This window comes from Pipistrellus hanaki, assembly GCF_964339955.1.
Source record: "Pipistrellus hanaki genome assembly, chromosome: 1".
NCBI lineage: Eukaryota > Metazoa > Chordata > Mammalia > Chiroptera > Vespertilionidae > Pipistrellus > Pipistrellus hanaki.
This window is the reverse complement of record NC_140503.1, coordinates 26779394-26802099: the sequence shown is the minus strand read 5'-3', so window position 1 is coordinate 26802099 and position 22706 is coordinate 26779394. Positions and strand designations below refer to the sequence as shown.

Sequence of the window (22706 nt, the reverse complement as noted above, 5' to 3'; positions counted from 1 at the left end):
ATAAAAAAAAAAAAAAAAAAAAAAAAAATAGGAATGAGGTCTGGGCTATGAGCCTGCATTGAGCTCTGAGCCTGCAGATTCTGTGGCCAAGCCCTGGCTCACTGCCTCCCTGTGCAGGGGGCTCCATGAAGCAGACACACCACACTCTGCACGTTGCCAGGGAGGCAGGCTTACCCCAGGACCTCCTGCACAGAGGAGAGAGGGTGCCGAGGCATGTCCACAGGGCAACGTCTGGAAAGGCCAGATCCAGTGGGCCATCCAAGGGCTTGGCCAGGCTGAGAACTGTGGAACCTTAGGCTGGGAGACACCAACAAGCGGACCACCAGAGGCCATCGTAGAAAGGGAAAGCGAAGGGGGGGGGTGGTAGGGTCTAGGGGCCCAACTGGGGGCCTGCAAGGGTGGGGGGGTCCAAGAGACTGAGCCTGGAGCTGAAGGAGAGGACCAAGGAAGCCATTCCCTAGAGGGAACAGGGAAGCCAGCCAATCTTCTTCCTCTGGAATCCCCACAGCTGTACATGGAGCACCATCTACCCCCATGGCAGCCGCAAGCCCCTAGGAGCCCCAAAGCCCTAGAATTGGGGCCACAGGTAAACCACAGCCAGGCCCCTGCAGAATGCAGCTCATGCCTGGATAGAACGCGCCTGCCCAGGACACGGAGGCTGGAAAAGGCCCTTCATCCCGTCCCGGACAAGGACCACTGCAGAGAGCAGCCCTCCCAGCGTCTCCCCGCCCCTCCCCCAATCCGGGACACCACTCCGGCCCACACCCGCCCGCCCGCCCGCCGGCCCTGGCCCGGTGGGCCCGGCGCTGCCCGCACCGTCTGGGTGGAGCAACACAGCAAGGAAGAGGAGATGCTCTCCGCAGGTGGCATGATCACTTTTTAATGTTCTACAAAAGGGGAAGGGCTAATTTCTACCTAAGAGTTCTCGTGTGGTCCAGTAGAGACCTCGTACCACGGGAAAGGCTGTGTTCTGATGGACCCTCCCCTTGGCAAGTGGGGGAGGAGCCGGAAGTGGGCTGGAGGGAGGTTTTCACCCATCCACTGCCAACAATGGACCTGCCGTGGGCGCCCAAGATGACAACGCCTGTGAGCCTGGCAGGGTTAATACTGTCTGAGGAGCAAGCTCCAAGTGTCAGTCTTGCAGGGGAGGGTGAGGAGGGGTGGCCCTGAGGAGGTTTTGCTGCAGGGCTGGGGCTATGGCAGATCCAGAACTGATCCCTTCCCACTAAGGATAGTCTCCCTCACTCGTTCTCCACGGTCTGCAACGCTGGATCCCCCAGAACGCTGGACTGCCCTGAAAATAAACCATCAGGTGTGACTTTACCCGCCTCCCCACAGCACCCCCATACACAGACACTGATTTGTCTCTGGGTCCCCACTGAGGATCTGCGGGGCCCATCTTGGCCTGGCGGTGTTGTGGGTGCCATTCACGGGTCGCTGGGCCACTGCGGGGAGGGGGCATGGATGGAGAAGAGCACCAGGGCACTGCCACCGCCCACCGGGTTGGGTAACAGTGGAGGGAGGGCTGCAGAGGGCGGGTGGGGTGTCTCAGGTTCTATCTCTGGCAGCTGCTGTGTTGGCCGGGGAGTGGGAGTTGGGGGTTGGTGGGTAACTGACATGGATAAAGGGCTGATAGTGGAAAAGGCCTTAAAAAATAAGCGAGAAAGGAGTGGGGGGAGGGGTTGGGGGAGGGACAGAAACGCCACCAAAAGCACAGGGACTAAAACCTCCAAAAGCCTAAGGTTGGTGGGAATCCAGCACCAGGGGGCCCCCAGGAGGCCGAGAGAGCAGCGTGGGGCCCTGGGGGGAGGGAGAGGAGCCAAGGGGAGGCCTCCCAGCCCTGCAGCCTAGCACGGCTCCAAAGCAGCGTCCGGCCGCCCAGTCTCTCCCTAGGCTGCCGCTCAGCAGGCCCCCGGGGAGGTATTGGTTGCAAGCAAGCACCTGAATATTGCCTAACGGAACCAGCCAAAGCCCAACTAAACCGGGTGAGAAGGAACCAGGTGGCCGAGGCAGCAGCCCTACGCCTCCTCAGCCCTGCCTCTCGCCTTTTGCCCGTTTCTCAGAGTCCCTTAGCCAGGGCAGGGCAGGGCCTGCTGCTTCCGAAGTCACCCATGTAGTCTAGTCCCTGGGATGCCTCAGGCCTCCTGCCCACAGCCTCTGCGCTGGGGTGAGATCCACAGACCAACCCCCAAGTCCCTCTGCTGCCTTGACAGCCCGCCCCCAACACCAGCCCACAGTGGAGGGATGCGGGCTGTGTGCACCCCGCAGGGCTGAGGCTGGGCTGGGGCTGTGTGCACCCCGCAGGGCTGAGACCAGGGTGAGGCAGGGTTTGTGCTGTGTACAGAGGGGGCAACTCCACCAGCTCCGCACTTCTCTCCTCAGGGTCCATGAGCGACCCCGGCCCCTCCCCCGCGGGCCCCCCCGCTCAGTCGGTTTTGATGTGGCCGTTGGCCAGGGCCAGGGCGCCTGCGGGCTCCCCCGGCTCCCCAGGCTCGGCGTCCTTGTCGAAGCGCAGGCGGAGTGTGTTGCGGATAATGAACTGCTCCATGATGAGGGCCCCGCAGAACCAGGGCACGGCGTACTCCAGGGTGATGAGGCCCATGAAGTCGAAGTCGAACTGCGAGTAGTCCCAGGGGCAGGCGTTGAACTGGCGCAGGATGAAGCCGGTGGTGAACTCCCAGGCGTAGGTCCAGAGCGTGTAGATGAGGCAGCGCAGCAGCAGCGGGCAGCGCGCCCGCAGGCGCAGGTACATGCGCTCCACGATCAGGATGGAGGTGCCGTAGATGAAGAGCGCCCACACGCTCGTGACGCCCGGGAACTTCCAGTTAAAGTTCACCACGAACTCCCAGGCCGCCGTGAACATCACCTCGCAGAAGTAGCCGTGGATGGCGTACAGGTACCAGCGGGACAGCGCCGTCAGCGGCTCCACCGAAGCCATGGCGCCCACGGGAGCCAGCTGCTGGGACACGGAGGAGACAGGTGAGATGGGGAGGGAGGGAGGGAAGGAGGGAGGAGGGAGGGAGGGCGGGCGGGCTGAGCCTTTCCTGCCTCCCATCCCACCATCCAGTCCAGGTCTCTGATGATGTGTAACCAAGGCCCAGTGGATTTCAAGCCCGCCTCTGCCTTTCTCTTTGGTTACCAACCAGAAGCTCCGCCTTATCCCACAGTCATTGCTTCATCCCATAGGCCTTACCTGAGCCGTGGGCATGAGAAATGAAGAAAGCAAACCAGTCCTAACCTGTTTGGCTCAGTGGATAGAGCGTCGGCCTGGAGACTGGAAGGTCCCAGGTTCAATTCCAGTCAAGGGTGTGTACCTTGGTTGCGGGCACCTCCCCAGTAGGGGGTGTGCAGGAGGCAGCTGATCGATGTTTCTCTCTCATCGATGTTTCCGACTCTCTATCCCTCTCCCTTCCTCTCTGTAAAAAAATCAATAAAATATATTTAAAAAAGAAAAGAGAGCAAACCACCCCTCTGGCTTCCGACTCAAATGCTTCTTGGAGCAGGGTGTGTGCTCGCCTTCCCAGGCTAGCTGTTTTGGATGTGGTCTGTGAGGGGGTCAGCTGGCCTGACCCGTCAATCACACCCATTTCCAGGCTACGTGCTGGTTTCTCACCAGGCTCCCCTGGGTCCCCATCTCTCCCCTCACTTTTTCTCCTGTTTCTGAGATCTTTCTAAGCAAGCCGTTGCATTTGTCTTCCATGCACGTGTTCACGTGTACATAACAACATTTACCATTTTAGTAATTTTTAAGTGTACAATTAAGAGGTATTAAGGACATTCACACTGTTGTGCAACCACCACTGCCATGTCTCCAGAACCTTCTCACCATCCCAAACTGAAACTCCATATTCATTAAACATGAATTTTCCTCCCCTCCCCAGCCCATGGCCACCACCAGTCTACCTTCTGTCTCTATAAATTAGACCACGCTAGGCACCTCATTTAAATGGAATCATGCAATATCTGTCCTTTTGTGTCTGGCTTATTTCACTTAGCGGAGTGTCTTCAGGGTTTATCCATATGATAGCCTGTGTCAGAATTTCTTTCCCTCTTTAAGGCTGCATTGGGATCCACCTATCTAGACATATCACATTTTGTTTACTCATTTACCCATGAATGGGTTGCTCCTACCTTTTGGCTATTGTGAATAACTCTTTTGGGGATATCCTCAGAAGTGGAATGGCTGGATCACCTGGTAATTCCACTTTTTAATTTTAATTTTTTTATTTTTTTATTTTTATTTTTTTAAGAATGGCCTTGCTATTTTCCATAGCGGCTGTACCGTTTTTACATTCTCACCAGCCATGCACAAAGGTTCCAATTTCTCCATATCCTTGCCAGCACTTGTTATTTTCTGGTTTTCTGAGGATGGTCATCCTAATGGGTAGAAAGTGGTAGCTCCTTGTGATCACATTTGTCCTTAACTGCTCCCTTAAGCAGGCGTTTGGTGTTTGGTTTCAGTGATGAAAGGAAGCCAGTGAGCTGACAGAGGACAGAATCTTCCTTCCACTTCTCTTCCCCTCCCCCTCCTTTCTCTTAAGGCCCAGTCCTCAAGGCCCAGCCCTCAGGCCTCTGTGCTTTCTCCTCACCCTTCCCCAGCAGCTGTCTAGACCACTCGTTGGCCCTTTACCAAATGCCACCCTATTTACTATTTTAGGCACACGCCCTTTTGGTCCAAGGAGGCTGTGTACTCCTTGAGGGCAGCAAATGTTTCCGGTCTTCTCTTCTGCAGCCGGGGATGGCACAGGCCGCCCCCAAACAGGCATTCTCTAGATGACACGTGTTGTTTACGGGGATGGTGGTGGGATGGGGGAGCCCAGGGCTTCATGGAGAGCAGGAAGACCGAGCCTGAGAGCATGAATCCCAGCAGGGCCAGCTGCCAGCGGACACCAGGCTTGGCATCGCTGCCAACCCCCTCTCCAAGGTGGGAGAGGGGTCAGAGGTTAACAAGATGACATCTGCAGTCTGCCCACCTGTCTAGGAACTCCAGTCTCATCTTTCAGCAGCCTGGTCACAAAACACACACCCTTGTGCATCGCTTTATGAAAGGTCTTCCAAGCACTTTCATTCACATTTTGTCATTGGTTTTTACGCAATTAAGATTAACGTGGCCCTACCTGGTTTGGCTCAGTGGACAGAGCCATGGACTCATGGGTCTCAGGTTGGATTCTGGTCAAAGGTACACACCTTGGTTGCAGGCTTGATCCCAAGCAGGGCCACATGCAGGAGGCAACCAATAGATGTTTCTCTGTCTCTCCCTGTCCCTTCCACTCTCTCTAAAAGCCAATGGGGATAAATATCCTCGGGTGAGGATTAACAACAACAAAAGAAGATTCCTGTGAAGGGCAGGTAGTTTTACTACCACTTTTTTTTTTTTTTAATCCTCACTGGAGGAAGATATGCTTTTCATTTCCAATTCACTCATAACACGATGAAAGAGTGTGTACAAATAGCAATCTTTCCAAAATGCAAATCCAATGTTTATCCCCATTTAACCATTAGTGGGTCTTGAACATCAGGCCCAAACCCCTGGGGATGGCTGGCAAAGTGACCTCCGCTTTGCCTCGGATTCTGTCTTAGGTCTTTACATGGCTGCTTTTGCTAGCTGGGGAGCCCTTCACCCCCATCCCCACCACAGCCTGTGAATTCAGTCCCTCAAGATCCAGCTGCTCCGGGAAGACTTCCCTAAGCCCCTCCACCACCAGAGCTGCCCCCTGCCCCGCCGTCACCGCGGCGACAGCTGGCGTCTGTGACTGCATGTCACACTCAGCTTTGCCAGAACTCGCCCGGAGCCGGCACAAGTAGCCGCTTGATGAACATTGACTAAAATGGTGAGAAAAGGCTGGATTCAAAGTGAATAGTTAATATAATTTTGATTTGGCAAAGGCACGCGCACACACACACACATACACACACACGCGTGTAAATATACAAAGAATTTCACCACAATCAACTCTAGATGGTGAGTGATAGAAGCAGCCCTTACTTCCTTCTTTGTAGTTTTCTGTAGAGACGAAAAAATATTTCCAACAAAAAATGCGTAATTTTTATAAAAATACATTTTCTCTTAAAAAAAAAAATCGTCCCATGAATATGTATTACTCATCCTTGTGCCTTGTAAAGAGAAAATTGCTCAATACACCTGCCCGGCAGATGAGCCTTGAAACCCTGAACGCGTGTGAAACGACCACGGGTTCTTCCCTCCTGAGCCGCCTGAGACGTGCCCAGGTTTGGATCAGGGGTGGGGGTTCAGCGCAGGAGTTCTATATCCCACCAGCCTGGGTTTGCCTCCTGGCGAACACCCTCCACCTGCAGGGCCCGTGCCTCAGTTTCCCTGCAGGTGAAGAGAAGATACCAAGAGGAGCTACCCCTGAGGCTCCTGTGTGGATGCATGAGCGAGCGCGCTGCTAAGAATACAGCCAACACTCAGGAAAGGGTGGCGGTCGTTTCTGGCACAGAGCCAGGCTGGCTGGTCAGCTTCTCCCTCTACGAGTGCCCCCTTCTCCCTGAGCCCGGGTCCTCCGCCCCTGAGCCAGGGCCCTCCGCCCCTGCCCTCACTAGCGGCCGGGCAGCCTTCTCTGCCAAGCAGGCCAGGCCTTTCTCTCCACCCCGAGCACCAACCTGGCAGTCAGATAACCCCATGAAAACAGTCACCGCACAGACAGCCGCAGGGAGAGCACCTCCTCAGGTGAGGAGGGTCAGGAGCTCCACCTGGCTGAGGGGGGAGGCCCGGCTGGAGGGAAGGGGCACAGCTCCTCACACCCTCCTCTTACCCTGAGCTCCCAGCAGACCCCCGTCTCCCGCCCCACGCGCCTCTGAACTCGGGTCTGTCCACCGACCTGAGCCCCAGGCTCCTCCACCCACAGGATCCGGGAAGCAGCTTCCTATGCAGCCGAGCACACAACTACGTTCCTCGCTCACGTCGGCTCCCACCTTGATGCTGATTTTTAAATCCTGCTCGCTTGGCCTCTTGGTCTCATCTATTGGGACGGCCAATCGTGGGCTCCCGGGAGGTAACAAATCAGAGGAGCAGGCCACCTGGAAGAGCTGGACTCCCAAGCCTTATGAGCAGAAGCAAGATTAGAGAGAGAGAGAGAGCCGAACTCAGTTTGGCTCAGTGGATAGAGCGTCGGCCTGCAGACTGAAAGGTCCCAAGTTCGATTCCAGTCAAGGGCATGTACCTTGGTTGCAGGCACATCCCCAGTAAGGGGTGTGCAGGAGGCAGCTGATCGATGTTTCTCTCTCATCTATGTTTCTAACTATCCCTCTCCCTTCCTCTGTAAAAAAAAAATCAATAAAATATATAATTTAAAAAAAGAAGAGAGAGAGAGCTGTCACAGGGAGAGAGAGGGCAAGCTGCTGAACAGAAGAGAGGACGAGGGAGAGAACGGGTGCCAGAGGCCTGGGTTGTGTTTCCGGGATCTTCTGTGCCTAAAAGAGCAGGGTAGGTGGAGAGGAAGCATGGCTAAGCAAGGCCAGACCACATTCGAGGTGTCCTGCCAGAGAACTCGCCTGGCTCCTGCAAGACAAATGGGAGAACCCGGAAGTCCTGGCTGGGGCCAGGAGATGGGGGTGAAGACAGGGAACCGCGAGGTAAGACAGTGTAGTCAGCTGGGATGGGACAGGCGTGTGGTGGGACAGACACGAAGGTTAGAGGCAGGCAGTGGCTCGGGTGGGTTTTCAGAGCCCCACTCCCCAAACCCATGTCTGATCACCACAGGTGCCGAGCTTACACTGAGCTCACCCACCCTCTGCTGGGCCCAACAGACACCTCTCCCTGCCTGGCCGCCCCACCCCCTCCGTCCGCTTCCCCTACCTCCTTGCTCGGCCCGGGAGCGGGGCCCTGGGCAGAAATGGATCGGAAGAGCCCGCCGCGCACTGAGCACACTGGATGTTGGCCGCTTTCTCCCGGTGACAAACACACCATCCTGAGAACCAAGGGCACAAAAATGGAACAGCCCGAACAAGAACGTGCAGGATGGAATAAAGAGGAGAGAGTGTGGGCAAGGCTGAAGGCAGGAGAAAAGTCTGGACGGTCTCCCAAGAGGGATTTGGGGGAACAGCCCTCAAGTTTAAGTTCAAGTGGTGATGAAACTCCTCAGACCTGTTGGTCCATGAGCCCAGGAACACAGAGTTCCAGCAAAGGGCCGGGACTCAAGGACTTTCCCGGCAGCCTCTGCTCCGCTAAGGACGGGCCATGGGAGGGGAGAGGGCTGCCTACAGAGCCTGCTCCCTCGGAGTGTCTGCCCTGCTGCGCTCCGGGCCTGCTGAGCTGTTCCTCAGGGCGCCGGAGAGCAGAGCAAGCCGCTGAGAGGCGCGAAGAGAATGCATAAGAGCCCAGGGCAGGCTAGAAGCAGAACCAGCTGAGATGACTGTCCCTGGTTTTGACAAAAACTCCCATCTTGTTCCAGGAAGCTGAGGTGCCACACACAAGGGCTCCGGGAGTTTTTGTCCAGAGGAGCACCGTGCTAGAACATCGTGCTTCCCCTCCATGTAGCCAGGCCACGTAAGCCTTCCTCTTTCACCCCGTGTACTTCCCAAATCTCACTCCCCATCCCCAGGTACACAAATCACTACAGTTTTATGCTCGGGGGGAGGAGGGGAGGCATAGTCCTGAGAGCAAGGCAGTGGGGTGGGGCTTGAGTGACCGTGAGCCCAGGCTCCTGACAGACCCTGTACTGCAGGCAAGTGGAACCCATGATCTGCTCCTGCGTCTGGGCATCTGGGTGCAAGATGCAAGGTCTGAAACCATCTTGAGCTTCCCCTGTGGTTATCAGGCTGTGGGGGAGGGGACAACATGAGCTTGCTTCCGGACCCGAGGGAAGCAAGTGGGGGAAAACACCTGCTCGGCCCAGATGCCGAGTTCCACCCTCTCTTGCTGTGGGCATCCCCTAGGAAAGTCCCCTAGGATGGTCCTCCCTCCACCTCTCAGTCACAATCTTCTATGCATATAAAAGGCTAATAGGCAAAGGGTCCCCGAGGGAGTTCGACTGGGAGTTCTATCGCTTGCTATGATGTGAGCACCAGGGGCCGGCGTGGCATGAAGGAAGGCCCCAGCTGGCAGCCAGCAGCGGCAGCCGGAGAAGGGAGGCCCCGGCCAGCAGCCAGAAGGCCCCAATCGGCCCTGATCGCCAGCCAGGCCTAGGGGCCTACCCCTGCACGAATTTCATGCACCCGGCCTCTAGTAATATTAAAAATTGGACATTCTTCTCAGCACTTTTCATGTATTAACTCAGGTACTCTTCAAGCCCATTTTACAGATGGGGAAATTGAGGCAGAGAAAGACTCAATAATTAGCCTAAGTTCTTACAGCCATACAAGGCGAAGGTGGGGTTCGAGTCCAGCTCCAGAGCCTTCAGTCCCCCCAGGATACTGCACTGCTCGAAGCTGACTACAGGTTCCTCTGAGGGCACTACCATTTTCCGAGTTTCTGCTTCCGGAAGGCTGGACGGTATACGGAGAGACACCAGGAAACAAGAAGGATATGAGATTTAAGGTAGATCATCAGTGAAGCTCAGACCGGGAGTCAGAGCTACCAAAGGCTCTCAGACTGTGTGGGAGACCATGTTCTGTTCTGAGGCCACGGTCTGGCAGGATCTGCACAAAGGGTCCCCCAGGGTCACACGCTGACCCTCTCAGGACCAGGGCAGCCACCTCTCAGGGCCTCAAGGCATGTGCCGTTCAAGGTGCCCTACCAGGACACACATTACCTGCAGCCTCCCTGACTGCCAGCGGCCCCAATGCTGCTGGGGATCTCAGATGGCCCAGCCCTGCCCGCCAGGAGCAGTGGCCAACGCACAGGCCGGCCAGGGAAGCCCTGTGCCTGGACCAACAGCAGCCAGAGTGTCAGGGGCAACCACACCACACAGACCAGCAAGCAGGGGGAGGGTCTCAGATGCTAAGCAAGTCCCAGCGGGCAGGCGCAGGGGGAAGTGGGCCTGAGGGACAGTCAGCCCCCACCCAGCGGTTCTACAGGCCTCAAGCAACAAAGGGCGCTCGCGATGGGCCCGGGGGCTGGGCATCCTGTGCGGTGCCACCAGGCTCTCCCAGACCTCATGTGGCTGCCTCCCTGCTGTCACTTAGGTTCACTGTCACCCCTCAGACCGCTGATCTCCGATCCAAAATGGCCTCCCTTTCGCTCACATCACCCCATCTTGTTTTCTTCACAGCACTCTCACATTCTGATATTTTGCTACTTGTTCATTGTCTTATTTCCCCCACACCTCATTAGAGAAAAAGCTCCATCAGGATAGGGGCTCTGTCTGGTGCGTAGGACAGTGCCTGGCAATAAGACCCACTACTGCCTATGGAATGAATGAATGGATGAATGAATGGGCCCAAGCAGGCATAGCCCCTTAAACACTGATGAGAGCAGATATAAACAGCTAGCCAGCTTAACCTTTTTAAAAAATATATATATATATGTATATATGTGTATATATATATATATATATATGTATATGTATATATATCTTATTGATTTTTACAGAGACGAAGGGAGAGGAATAGAGTTAGAAACATTGATGAGAGAAACATCGATCAGCTGCCTCCTGCACACCTCCTACTGGGGATGGGCCCACAATCAAGGTACATGCCTTTGGCGGGAATCGAAGCTGGGACCCTTTAGTCCGCAGGCCGATGCTATATCCACTGAGCCAAACCAGTTACAGCCCAGCTCTTTCTGAAGGGAAAAGAGTAACTGCTTTCTCCTCTTTCTCCTCTAGTCTCTAATTCTACCATTTTAAAATATCTTTTTTATTTTTTCTGACTACCAAAATAACATGCTCACAGCTAAAATGTAAACATTACAGAAAGGAATGACTTAGAAAACGAAGTCCCCCATCACCCCACACCGTAAAGAAAGTCACCCCTAATGGTGTGTTGCGTATTCATCCAGATTAAATTTTGTTTTGGGAGAAAATCCAGGCATCTTCGAAAAGAAAAGGCATGCATAATTCCACCAAACCAGCAGCCATTATCATTTCCTCTTTGCAATCTTTTCTCACAAGTTTATTTTACAAGTTACCCTAATGGACTTGTTCTGTAACCTGACATTAGCACTTATTATACCATCACTGGTTTTTCCACATCGGTGTATCGCCTATGTGCTCGTTATGATAATGGCTGTGTAATATTCCACGAGTAGAAAACTTCCTTAACACAGATGTTCAACAAAGGGAGGACACCCGTTTCCCATTGCCACTGTCACACCGACCCCACCAGAAACATCTTGTTTTATGCCGGTAACAAAACAGTTCAGCCCTTTTCTTCTCTGGGACTCTCCCTTAATGAGTAATTCCGGAAGTGGGCTCACGGGACAGAGGGGACCACAGTGTGAAGGCTGGTGATGCCGACGGCTCTGGGGACGTCTGTGCTCTGTGGGTAAGAGGTCTCCGGACTGAGTCACCACCTTCCCACAGTGGCCTCCATGGGCCTCTCTCCTCCCCCACGCCACCCCCATGGTCCAGGCACACTCACCGCACGCCGGCCACAGAGCAACCCAAGAGCACGCTTCCTGAAAGACCCTCCCAGCACAGGCTGATTCCGCAAGCGCACAGATGCTAGCCCTGACTTTTATCCTCTCAGCTGCCAGTAGAGTCGAGCTCCACCTAAAGCTGAGAAACACCTGGTTACTCTTTTCCCTGCAAGCTCCTCCGTGGAACCTAAGGCTCCAGCTCCTGTGGGCCAGCCCAGCTGCTCCTGAACGCTTGTCCCGTCAGGAGTGCAAAAGCACCCCCTCTCCCTGCCCTGCCTCCCAGGGGGGCTCTCTGCCTGCTGGTCCCTGGCCCCACAGACAGAACAGCCTTCAGGCCTCTGGGCTTGGAAGTGCCGACCATTGCCACGTTTAAAAGCATCGTCCAGGAAAAGCCAGAGGCCAAGGCCGGGAAGAAAGGCCACGTGAGGACAGGCGACGCTCCACCGTGGGGGGCCTCTCGCCCGCCCTACACGGAGCTTATCCGGACTGAAGAGGAGACGCCGGGAACGGGACAAAAGCGGCAGGCGCCCCGATGGCCAGTTTTAGGGCAGCTCAGGTGCCACAAGTCCCTCGCCTCCCGGTGCCCTGGATGCTCTACCCGAGTCATAGAAACTGGCCGTGGACTCTGGGCAGAGGCCAAGTCCCAGCGGAGGCACGGTTCCTATGGACAGAAAGGGAGGCCAAGGCTCAAAGCATCCGTGAGCCTGCAGACAAGGAGCGTCTCCTGGGGGCTGGGTGTCTCAGGCCACTCACGTCACCTCTGAGTCTGGCCTTCTTTTTAGAGGCCATGACTCCAGCAAGGGACATGGCCTGACACTGCTGGACCCTGCCCGCCCCTTCCCGCCCTGTTCTCCTCTGGGACTACACACACACACACACACACACACACACACACACACACACACACACATATATATATATATATATATATATATATATATATATATCAATATATATATATGATTTTTTTTTTTTTTACAGAGAGGAAGAGAGAGTGATAGAGAGCTAGAAACATCGATGAGAGAGAAACATCGACCAGCTGCCTCCTGCACAGCCCCTACCGGAGACGTGCCCGCAACCAATGTACATGCCCTTGACCAGAATCGAACCTGGGACCCTTCAATCTGCAGGCTGACGCTTTATCCACTGAGCAAAACCGGTTTTGGCTAGGACTACTTCTTAATGCACAATCCCCGGAAGGGGGCCCCGGACAGGGCTTACAGGGGCCCTGGCAGACCCTGGGACAGAAAGCGGGCTCAGGCCAGGACGTCCAGACCTGGTTCCACGCTGCCCGGGCCGCGAGGGCTGGCCCTCCCCTGGGGATCCTGTGACAGACTCACTTATCACACCCTTCAGTGCGCAGCTCAGCACAGACATCAGGATCGCTGTCCAGGCGTGTCCTGGGTTCACCTTTGTCCTGGTGCCAGGCTGGGCGACCGTGCCATCCTCAGCAGCGTGGGCAAGCACCAGTCCCAGGGCTTAGCCGATCCTCGGCCAGTGGGCAGGTGGCTTCCATGTGACCCTGGAATACAAGAGAAGGAGTTCGTTAGCTTCAACTGCCCCCAGCTCTGAGCCACCGGGCCAGCCAGAGAAGCAGCCTCAAGGCAAACACCACAAGGCCCAGCTCCAAGCTCAGCACTGGACGCTCGTCCTGCCCACACCCTCACCCCTCTCCTGGAACCGGCCACCTCCTCCTCCAGGCCCTGTCTGCTCGGGTCTGGTTAATGCAGCAACAAGAGCCCTGGATCCTTCTCAAGTCACATCCCCAGGGGCGCCGGGACTTAGGACTCCTTTTACCATGAGCAAGAATGTGCTCACTCGTAAATCAGAGAGCGGATATAATTTTATAATCCAGCCCCATTCTTACTGAGCTTCTGCCGAAACTCACCTCCACCCTGTAGTGGGTACATCTGTTCCCAAGGTGGTCAAGAGCCCCACGGGGGGGGGGGGGGGGGGGGGGGGGGTGTCAATGTCACATGCTGAGTTTAGCATTTAGGGGGTTAGGACAACAAGCACACCATCAAAACAGGTGCTAACCCTTCTACCCACAACCCCACCACCCTGACACTTACTTCATCCCATCGTTTTGTCATTATTGTTGGGGAGGCCTTCCTATTACCGTCTGAAACTGACTACAGCCGCTCTACATCTAACTCAACAACGTCCCTGGCCACGTGTTTCCAGTACATCCCCAGGACATGACCGTTTGCCAGAGACTCCCAGGTGCTTTGTTCTAATAGGAAGGTGCGGAAGCTTCCCTGAAAACCCCTGAACGCAGCCCCATCGGCACAAGTCCAAGGCCAGGTGCAGCACGGCCTACGGGAGGATGCCCAGGCCACTCGGAAGCGGAGAAGCAGAGATGCCTGGGGAGGGGAGGGAGAGCGTGGAGGGCAGCTAGCACCATCCCGCCTGGACGGCCGAACAGGGTGGGCCACGGAGGGGCTACCCGCTGCTGACACCTCCGGTCACCTTCCCCCCCAGCCCCACCCGGCCCTGTGAGCAGAGGAGCCTCAGGCCTTTGCTCCCTGAGCTGACAATGTGCAAGGCAGCGGGACCTGAAGGTCACTGTGTGCACCTGGGCTGGTGGGCGGAGACAGTGTGCACCCCCGGGCCTCTCCCCTGCACCGAGAAATAAAGGGCAGAGGCTGTGCTGGGCACTGGGCACTGGGCACTGGGCACTGTGCTCTGCCTCTGTCCCTCCAGCTCCTCCACACACAGGAGTCTCCAGCCCTGACCCCCCACCAACTTCCCTCTCTTCCCCCCCCCGCCCACGTCACCCTGCCTGCCTGATGGGGGCCAAGAGGTCACCAAAGCACATACCTATCCCCTCGAGGAAGGGCTTGAATGGGGCATGTTTGATGCCCCAGCACCATCATGACCCTATGCCCGGGGAGTTCAATGCCACCCCGGGTTACGGGCACTTCCCCTTCCCGGGGCCCTCCGCAGGCCCCATCCACCGCACAAGACAAAACCAAGACAGAAACAGAAAGCAAAGCCCACATCCTGGCAGCAGAGCCTGCTGGTCGCTGCCGTCAGCCCCGGAGCCCAGCCCACGGCGGGCCGAGGTACCACCTGGCAGACAAAGCCGCGGCGGTCAGAGCAGCTCCCTCCTGCTGGGCACCTCCTGCTTCCTAGTCCTCCCCAGGGAGCTGGTGGGGCTGGATGAGGAGGTGATGGTATAGTGGAGGGGGGGAGTCCCTCCAACACTTCCTGCCCTCTTAGAGTAGGTCCCAGGGTGCACAGGGCATCAGGCTCCTCTGTGGACTGCGGCGTGGCCTGAACAGTGTTGAGAGTACATGCATGTGTGAGGAGCCCTGAAAAGGACTAACGTGTGCGTGGAACTCAGCCTTTCTGGAGCATATCGTCTCTCATGATTTTGCTGAGACCCCTGAGGGAGGGCTGGGATGATCACTCCTCACTCCCATTTTAGAGATGAAAACACTGAGTCTCCGGATATGAAGACATTGGGCCACATCCACACATTTGATTCAAACCCTGGTCCTAGGCTCTAGAGCCAGCCCTCTCCCCCACACAGCATGCCTTCCGAATGCTCTCGATCCAACCTCACTCTTCAGGCACACGTCTGCACGTCATTAAGTGTCACCTCCTTAGTCCCTTCTGTAAGCTTCGTGTTTGTAAACATGCAGCCGAGTCTGTCCACACGGTTTTCCCCTCCACAGGCCAGGCGCTGCTGGGAGCCTGAGGAGCAGAGACCCTGACACGGTCTCAAGCCTCACTACTTGCCCTCCTCCGCCGCCCGCCGCACCCACCCCTCCTCCAAGGCCCTGCTCCCACCTCATCCCTTCGAGGATGCTGCCATCTTCCCATAGTCCCCGTCACCAATGTCCCCACGGGCCCTGGAACATCCTTCTATTGAAACGTCATTGTCCAGCCGAAACCGGTTTGGCTCAGTGGATAGAGCGTCCGTCTGAGGACTGAAGGGTCCCAGGTTCGATTCTGGTCAAGGGCATGTACATTGGTTGTGGGCACATCCCGGGGGTGGGGGGTGTGTGTGCAGGAGGTGGCTGGTCAATGTTTCTAACTCTCTATCCCTCTCTCTTCCTCTCTGTAAAAAAAATCAATATAATATATTTTAAAAATAAAAAATAAAATAAAAAGCCACACTTCAAAAAAAAAAAAAAAAAGAAAGAAAGAAAGAAAGAAAGAAAGAAAGAAAGAAAGAAAGGTCATTGTCCAAACGGTGGAATCTCAGAGGGAAGGTGGGGATGAGTGGGAAGAAATTAACCTAAGGATATGTATGCCTATATGCAAAGCCCATGGACACAGACCTTAGACCTCAGGCCTGGGGTGGCAGATGTGGCAGACCAGAAGGGGTCAATGAAGGAAAAGGGGTGGTGGGGGGTGGGCATATGTAATAGTTCAACAATAAATACTTAAATTAAAAAATAAGTTTTCAAAAAGAAATGCTGTTCCATCTTTAAAATCATCATGTGTTTCCCCCTCCGCATAATGAATTCCAAGACCATGAACTTTCTGTTCGATGGCCAGACAAACCAGGAAGAGAAGGGCCCAGCTAGATTCTTGGGGGACTGCACCGTCCGGTGTTATCAAACGAAACACAGTGGTGGCTGGGGATCGTCCCTCACTTTCAGGCTCTCAGCGTGGAAGGGCTTTCTCTGGAGATGAGGGATGAAAGGATGCTCATGCTCCTTTCTCCCACCTCCAGAGCCATCACCTGGACCAGGGGTCTTCAAACTACGGCCCGCGGGCCACATGCGGCCCGCAGAGGAGTCTGATCCGGCCCGCCAGGTTTTTTGGGCAGTGAGCGCAGCCGAGGTGTTACAGTAGGAATTAGTAGTTCATATAGTCCGGCCCTCCAGCTCTCTGAGGGACCGTGATCTGGCCCCCACTTTAAAAAGTTTGAGGACCCCTGACCTGGACTGAGCGGCATGGAAAGACAAGGTGGGGGCCTTGGGTCTAGACCAAGGGTCGGCAAACTCATTCGTCAACAGAGGCAACTATCAACAGTACAACGATTGAAATTTCTTTTGAGAGCCAAATTTTTTAAGCTTAAACTTCTTCTAATGCCACTTCTTCAAAACAGACTGGCCCAGGCCGTGGTATTTTGTGGAAGAGCCACACTCAAGGCGTCAAAGAGCCGCGTGTGGTTCGGGAGCCCCAGTTTGCCGACCACGGCTCTGGGCAGTCCAGAAGACGTGTCACCTGAGAGAGTCTGGGGCGGAACTGAGGCGTCCCAGCATCCCCCGGGGCCCCGCCGGCTCCACGCTCAGGGTCCGGCCGGAGAATGACAATGCCCACTCTGTTATTTCTACAGCGTGCTGGCCCTCTCCAAGGGTACACGCAGTTTTCATGCAAGTGGAATTCATTTCCCAAAGAGGTTTACCCCCCGGCTGCTGGCAGGAAATTCCCTCTGCATCACTCTCGCTCCTCCCCTGTGACTATGTAGGGTAAGCTGGGTTTGCAGGATTGAATCCCTGCTTCTCTGACCGGAACCTAAAAAACAAATCTAGCCCTGGCGGGTTTGGCTCATTGGTTAGTGTCGGCCCTCTGACAGAAGGATCGAGGGTTCGATTTCTGGTCAAGGGCATGTATCTTGGTTGCAGGCTTGACCCCCACGGCCCGGTTGGGGCAAATGCAGGAGGCAACCCATGGATGTGACTCTCTCACACCCTCTCCTCCACTCTCCCTAAAAAATCAATGGAAAAATATCCTCGGGTGAGGATTAGACAAACAAAAGCAAACAAACAAACAAAAGACCAACAACAAATCTTCCCCAACTCACCTCCCACACCTACATGGCCCAGAACCCGAGACTGGAGCCAGGAAGCAGCAGGCAAACACTATCCCTCTCTCTCTCCCACTCGCCTCTTCCTTAACTCTCCCCAACTCTGCTTCACCCCGGGTTCCTACAAAGGAAAGACGCTGCCTCAAAGGCTCATTGCGGAGCCCTCTGGTTACTCAGTCCTCCCGGTTCTTCCCATGTGGCACAGAACGAATGCTTGTCCCTGTCCTGTAGTAAGACCGGCCCTGAACACAAGTAGATCCGGTAACTTCCCCAACCCAGGAGTGACCACACACCGCTCAACTGTAACTGGAGCTCCAAATCCCCTGGGCAGCAAGGAGACCCGGGCCCTGGGCACCTGGCTGGCACAGACAAGGCGGGTGAAGACAGAAAGTGGACTCCACCTGACCTTGCCTTCTGCTGTTGGCCGCTCCCTCAGGGCTCGGAATCTGGGTTTCCCCGTTGGCCGGACACCTCGCCACCCTGCCTCCTGTCTCACCTAAAGCCACCTGTCCTCTCTTCCTCCCCCCTCCCCTCTACCTCCCCTCCAGTTCACTCTAACTTACATGCCTCTGCAGGAGCCCTGACAGCCCAGTCCCTATACCTCAGAGGGTGGTCTGGCCCCATGCCCCTCTCCCGTCCCCCTCCAACCCCCCGACTCCTGGCACTGGTCACCGCTGCTGGCTGCCTGAGAGGCTGGACAGCTGCTGGGCTCTCTAATTAGCTGCCTGGCCGCCGTCCCAAGGCGAGGCATGTGTTACTGTAAAGAGCCGCCTCCCTCCCCTTCATCAATAATCCTCCGTGCAGCTCCCATCAGGTGGCCGCTGAAGGGCCCTGGCAATCCTTGTCACATGAGACCAGCAAGCCTCCTCCTGTCAGCCGCACGCTCACAGACTCGCTGACCAAGTGACCAGACATTTGTTTATCTGGGCGCTCCCTCCCTGTTATCGCCATGTCCTTAAGGTGTCCTCAGGTTACCCCACCACACCATGCCTCTGGGGCAGCGGGGACCCTCTCCCTCAGTCTCCTCACCAGTGGAGGCAGGAAGAAGCCCAGGGGGTCTCTCAGAGGACAAGCCGGGACCGCCTCAACAGCATGGCACCAGCGCCCTGCTTTCCACGGCTTTCTACAGCCAGGCCACGCCAGAGATCTCCCGACCGCCAGGAGACCTGGTCCCAGAAATCCCCTAGAGGCTGGTTATTTACTCGAGGTATTGTGTCCCAAGAAGGCCAGGCCCTGCACAGGTGAGAGCAGGACCATCAGGACCAGTGAGAGCAGGACCCCAGCACACCCTGACTGTCTTCTGTGAACAGGATACATGAAAACTAGCAGCCTGGAGATCAGGCACAAGCCAAGAACAGGTAGTGCACATTATTTCTCTACAAACTCCAGAGCTGCACTATTCAATGTGATAGTCACCGCCTACAACTGGATATTTAAATGTTAACTAACTCTCCGTGGGTAATATAAAGAAGTCCGCTCCTCAGCGGCACTGGCCACATTCAAGTGCTCAGCCGCTACTGATGCACTGGTGCGGCTGGTGCCTACCAGACGGGACTGTGTAGAGGCCGAGCATGCCCATCACTTCAGAGAGCTCTACCGGCCTGCACCGCTCTAGGCCTGACCAAGGCTGAGCAGAAGGCTGCCCGGCACACAGCCCGAAAGCTGAGCTCCGTTTCCTTGCTCTTGGAAATCCTTCCCTTCTGAACAGACACCCCTGCCCTGGCTCTTCCTCAAGCTCAGGCCACGGGAGCCAAGGCTGTCACTGTGCGATGGAGGGAGGGTTCCGTGAAAGTCACTGTCCTCTGCCTGAGGAGTGACTTACATCCAAGAGCCCAGGAGGGGGTCCTGCCTCCCGGAGAATGAGGCCAGCCACGAGGTCTCTGGCTAACACTCAGCCTAGGGGTGCTGCTTGGGGTGTTAAAAACTCCACACCATTTATTGGGCATCTATGCGCCAGGTCACCTCATCACTCCCCTCCACCCCTCCACAAGGCTACGAGGCAGACATTAACTCTGACTTTACTCAGGAGGCACGAGAAGCTCAAAGACGTCAGTGGGAGGGCCAGCACTTTCCCCCGTACACCGCTCATGAGATGGGGACGTGTGGATGGAAACTGAGAGGCTTCATGTACCTGTGGCAATGGGCACTTATAAGTGGCAATAGGTCCTCCTGGCAGACAGTCAGTCTCACGGGAGCTGCCCCTCCCAGCCTTATTGAGTCCACCCAGGGGCATGGGAGAGCCGCCTTCCAAGGGTCTGCTCACGGAGGCCCAGGCACTGAAGACATCCATCCCATCAGAACCACAGGAAGGCCCCAGCAGGGACCAGCCTGGGACGGCGGTAAGCAGGGGTCCTCAAACTTTTTAAAGTGGGGGCCAGATCACGGTCCCTCAGAGAGCTGGAGGTCCGGACTATATGAACTACTAATTCCTACTGTAACACCTCGGCTGCGCTCACTGCCCAAAAAACCTGGCGGGCCGGATCAGACTCCTCTGCGGGCCGCATGTGGCCCGCGGGCCATAGTTTGAAGACCCCTGGCAGAGCATGGGCATGTGGTGTTTAGCCTGGGCAAAGAGGGGAGGGGCGTGATCACACTTCTGTCTTCGAAGGCAGTCTGTTCCTCGTCTCCGCACCCGAGCTCTGGATAACACCTGGCATACGGGAGAGCCTCAGGATCCACGGGGGAGGGGGCCTGGCCAAGAGCGCCCGAGGGCCAGTGCGCCGGATGAAGGGCTGAGGAATGCTAGTTGTTCTGGGGGAGCCGTGATGGACGCTGTTTGCCCTACACTTGACCCCAATCCCACTGTCCCTTTCTCTCCCCTGCGCTGATGCCCTGCCAAGGCTTTTGGGGTGAGTTGATGAACTGACCACGTACAGCAGGCTGATTTCTAAGCTGATGATTTTGAATGGCCCGAGAAGGATGTTATAAACATCCAAATGGCCCTCGGCAGAAAAACGGTTCCCCACCCCTGCACCGAGGAATGGCACAGAGGAAATGGCAGCATCCACGGGGCTGGGCACTGGCTACAGCCAGGTCCTCGCACCACGGGCCTCAGCCAGGGAGCCCGGCTCCTCACTCCGTCTCCGGCCAGACAGCTCCATCTACCTCTAACAAAGGGAGCCTGGCAACATGCTCAAAATATGGCTCCAAACAGCACGGAGGCAAGAGTAATTAAAGGGAATGTTACCTCATTAGCCACGTAATTAGACTGCTGAAAATAATTAATGTTCCTTTTGACAAAGTAGACAGAGGAGCCACTGCATTCATTAGGACTGCCTTCCCGCAGCCATGGTGAGGCCCCTGCAGGACAGAGGCAGCATCCGGTAACAGCCCAGAGGCGAGACACAGCCTGGGCCGGCCTGGGCTGGGCTCTAGGGCGAGCTGGTGCTCACGTGCCCTGATGTATGCACGACAGATACCAAGAACACTTGTACACAATCAGAGGAAAAGAACTTGGGAGGAAATGCATGGCTGTTTCTAGACAGGAGGCCAGGGCCATATACCTGCCTCCCGGAAGGCCCTAGAAAATGACAGAAAGGGCCTTTTCTAGGAAGAATAAATCCATCTTAGAAAACAGGAAGGAATCAGATAGATTCCCTGAAAATGGAAGATCGATGGGAATAAACATGGAGAAACCACAACCCCCCAAAACAAAATCATGCTAGAATAATAATAGTAGATACTCCTATAGTAAGGTGACCAGACATCCCACTTTTGGCGGGACAATCCTGATTTTTAACAATTTGCACGGGACAAATTGTTAAAAATCGGGACTGTCCCGCCAAAAGTGGGATGTCTGGTCACCTTATCCTATAGCACACATATATGCCAGGCATTGCTCTGAGAACTTTGGCACGTATTATCTCATTTAAACCTCACCAAAAAACCCTTTGAGATAGAGAATAGTATTATCCCTACTTTATCAATAAGACTCTGCATCACACGGCTTTCCCAAGGCACAGAGCGAGTGTGTCGGGGCTGGGACTGAACCCAGGCAGGGGAGCTGAGGACGCTGTGCTCAGCCAGGTGAGCAGCGCCGGGGCCTCCAACGTTGGAGCCCGAAGATCAGAGGCCCCGGAGGAGTCCTGAGTGGAGAGACTCTCATCAGCCACGTGAACGGGCTTTTGTCCACAAGCCCATACTAATGGGTGGTGGGCTACTGACCACCTCACCACCCAGGCTTGTGCCCTGGACACTGGGCTAGGGACTAAAACCAAACCTCGAAAGAAGCACCAGATTTAAGGACAGAAGTTCTCGCTAGAAAATAAAATGGACAAAGTCAACAGAACGAATTATTTTTAAAGGTTCGATTCATCGCCTCGGAGGGGCAAGAAGGGCTACTGGATCCATGAAACAAAACAAAGCTATTTGTGCCGAAACCGGTTTGGATCAGCGGTAGAGCGTCGGTCTGCAGACTGAAGGGTCCCAGGTTCAATTCCGGTCAAGGGCATGTACGTTGGTTGCGGGCACATCCCCGGTCTGGGGTGTGCAAGAGGCAGCTGGTCGATGTTTCTCTCTCATCGATGTTTCTAGCTCTCTATCTCTCTCCCTTTTTCTCTGTAAAAAAATCAATAAAATATATATTTTTAAAAACAAAGCTATTTGCAGGGGGGGGGGAAATTAAAGATCTTAGAAATGAAGGAACTACGAAGCGTAGTACCTCTGGATCAAAAATAGAGGAACTTGGTTAAAATTTCTCTTTACATATTTCTATCTTTCTAAACTCCCTATACTGAACATGTATTACTTTAGAATCGGGAGAGTTTTTTTTAAAGCCCGAGCTAGGTGCTCAGTGAGATTTGGTTGCAAAGTAGTTGTTCTGCAAAGCAAAAAGGGGGTGGATTCTAACCCTCCAACAGCCCTTGGCCCTACCCAGGCTGGTCCCTAACTCACACCATCCGTGCTCCATCTCTGGGTCTCTGTGCATACGGGCCCCCTCCTGGAATGCCCTGGTCTCTCCTCCCCATTTGCCCGTACTTGCCGGTTCTTCAATGCTCAAAGATTAGCCTCTTTAAGGAAAGGTCTCTGCATCCTGCCAAACCCACCCGACCCCTCTTACCCCGAACTCCCAAAGGCACCTAATTCTCCAGGCACCTGTGGCTGAGCTGTGCTGTGGGGTCACCGCACTGATGACGTTTACCTTCCAGGGAGTTCAAGCCTCGTCTCCCCAACTCTGCAGTTGTCTCCTTCAAGACACCGAGAGGGCCCCGGCCTTCTCTTTATACACCCCCTCCCCCCCTGTGCCCAATACACCTGAGGCGCTTTCGCAAGCACATCCTCCTGTGTCAGCCGAGTGGATGACGCATGAGCGTCTGTTCCTGGTGGGAGTAGGAAGAGGAAAACGACTGCCGAAATGCCAGTGTTCGGCAGGGCTGTGCCCACCATCGCACCCGGGCGCGGCCCTCGTCAGCGATCCACCTGGTCCCAGACGGCTTCGCACGCCCACACCCGTGTGGGCTCCAG

General features: G+C 55.3%; 1 protein-coding gene across 7 annotated transcripts in view; it reads right to left on the bottom strand.

The window, feature by feature from the left end:
* Nucleotides 1–864: 864 nt before the first annotated feature.
* Nucleotides 865–22706, bottom strand: part of TMEM229B (transmembrane protein 229B) — a 40721-nt gene continuing 18879 nt past the window's right edge. For 4 of the 7 annotated variants that reach the window (XM_084867296.1, XM_084867295.1, XM_084867298.1 and 1 more), the window contains exons 2-3: nucleotides 12817–12998; nucleotides 865–2956 (exon numbers count right to left, since the gene is read on the bottom strand). In XM_084867296.1, coding sequence (XP_084723422.1) covers nucleotides 2426–2938 — 513 coding nt within the window. In that variant the 5' untranslated portion in view covers nucleotides 2939–2956; nucleotides 12817–12998 and the 3' untranslated portion in view covers nucleotides 865–2425. Of the gene's footprint in view, nucleotides 2960–12816; nucleotides 12999–14296; nucleotides 14432–15271; nucleotides 15292–22706 lie in introns of those variants that run through there. The other 3 variants (XM_084867300.1, XM_084867299.1, XM_084867301.1) reach the window with 3 other exon arrangements.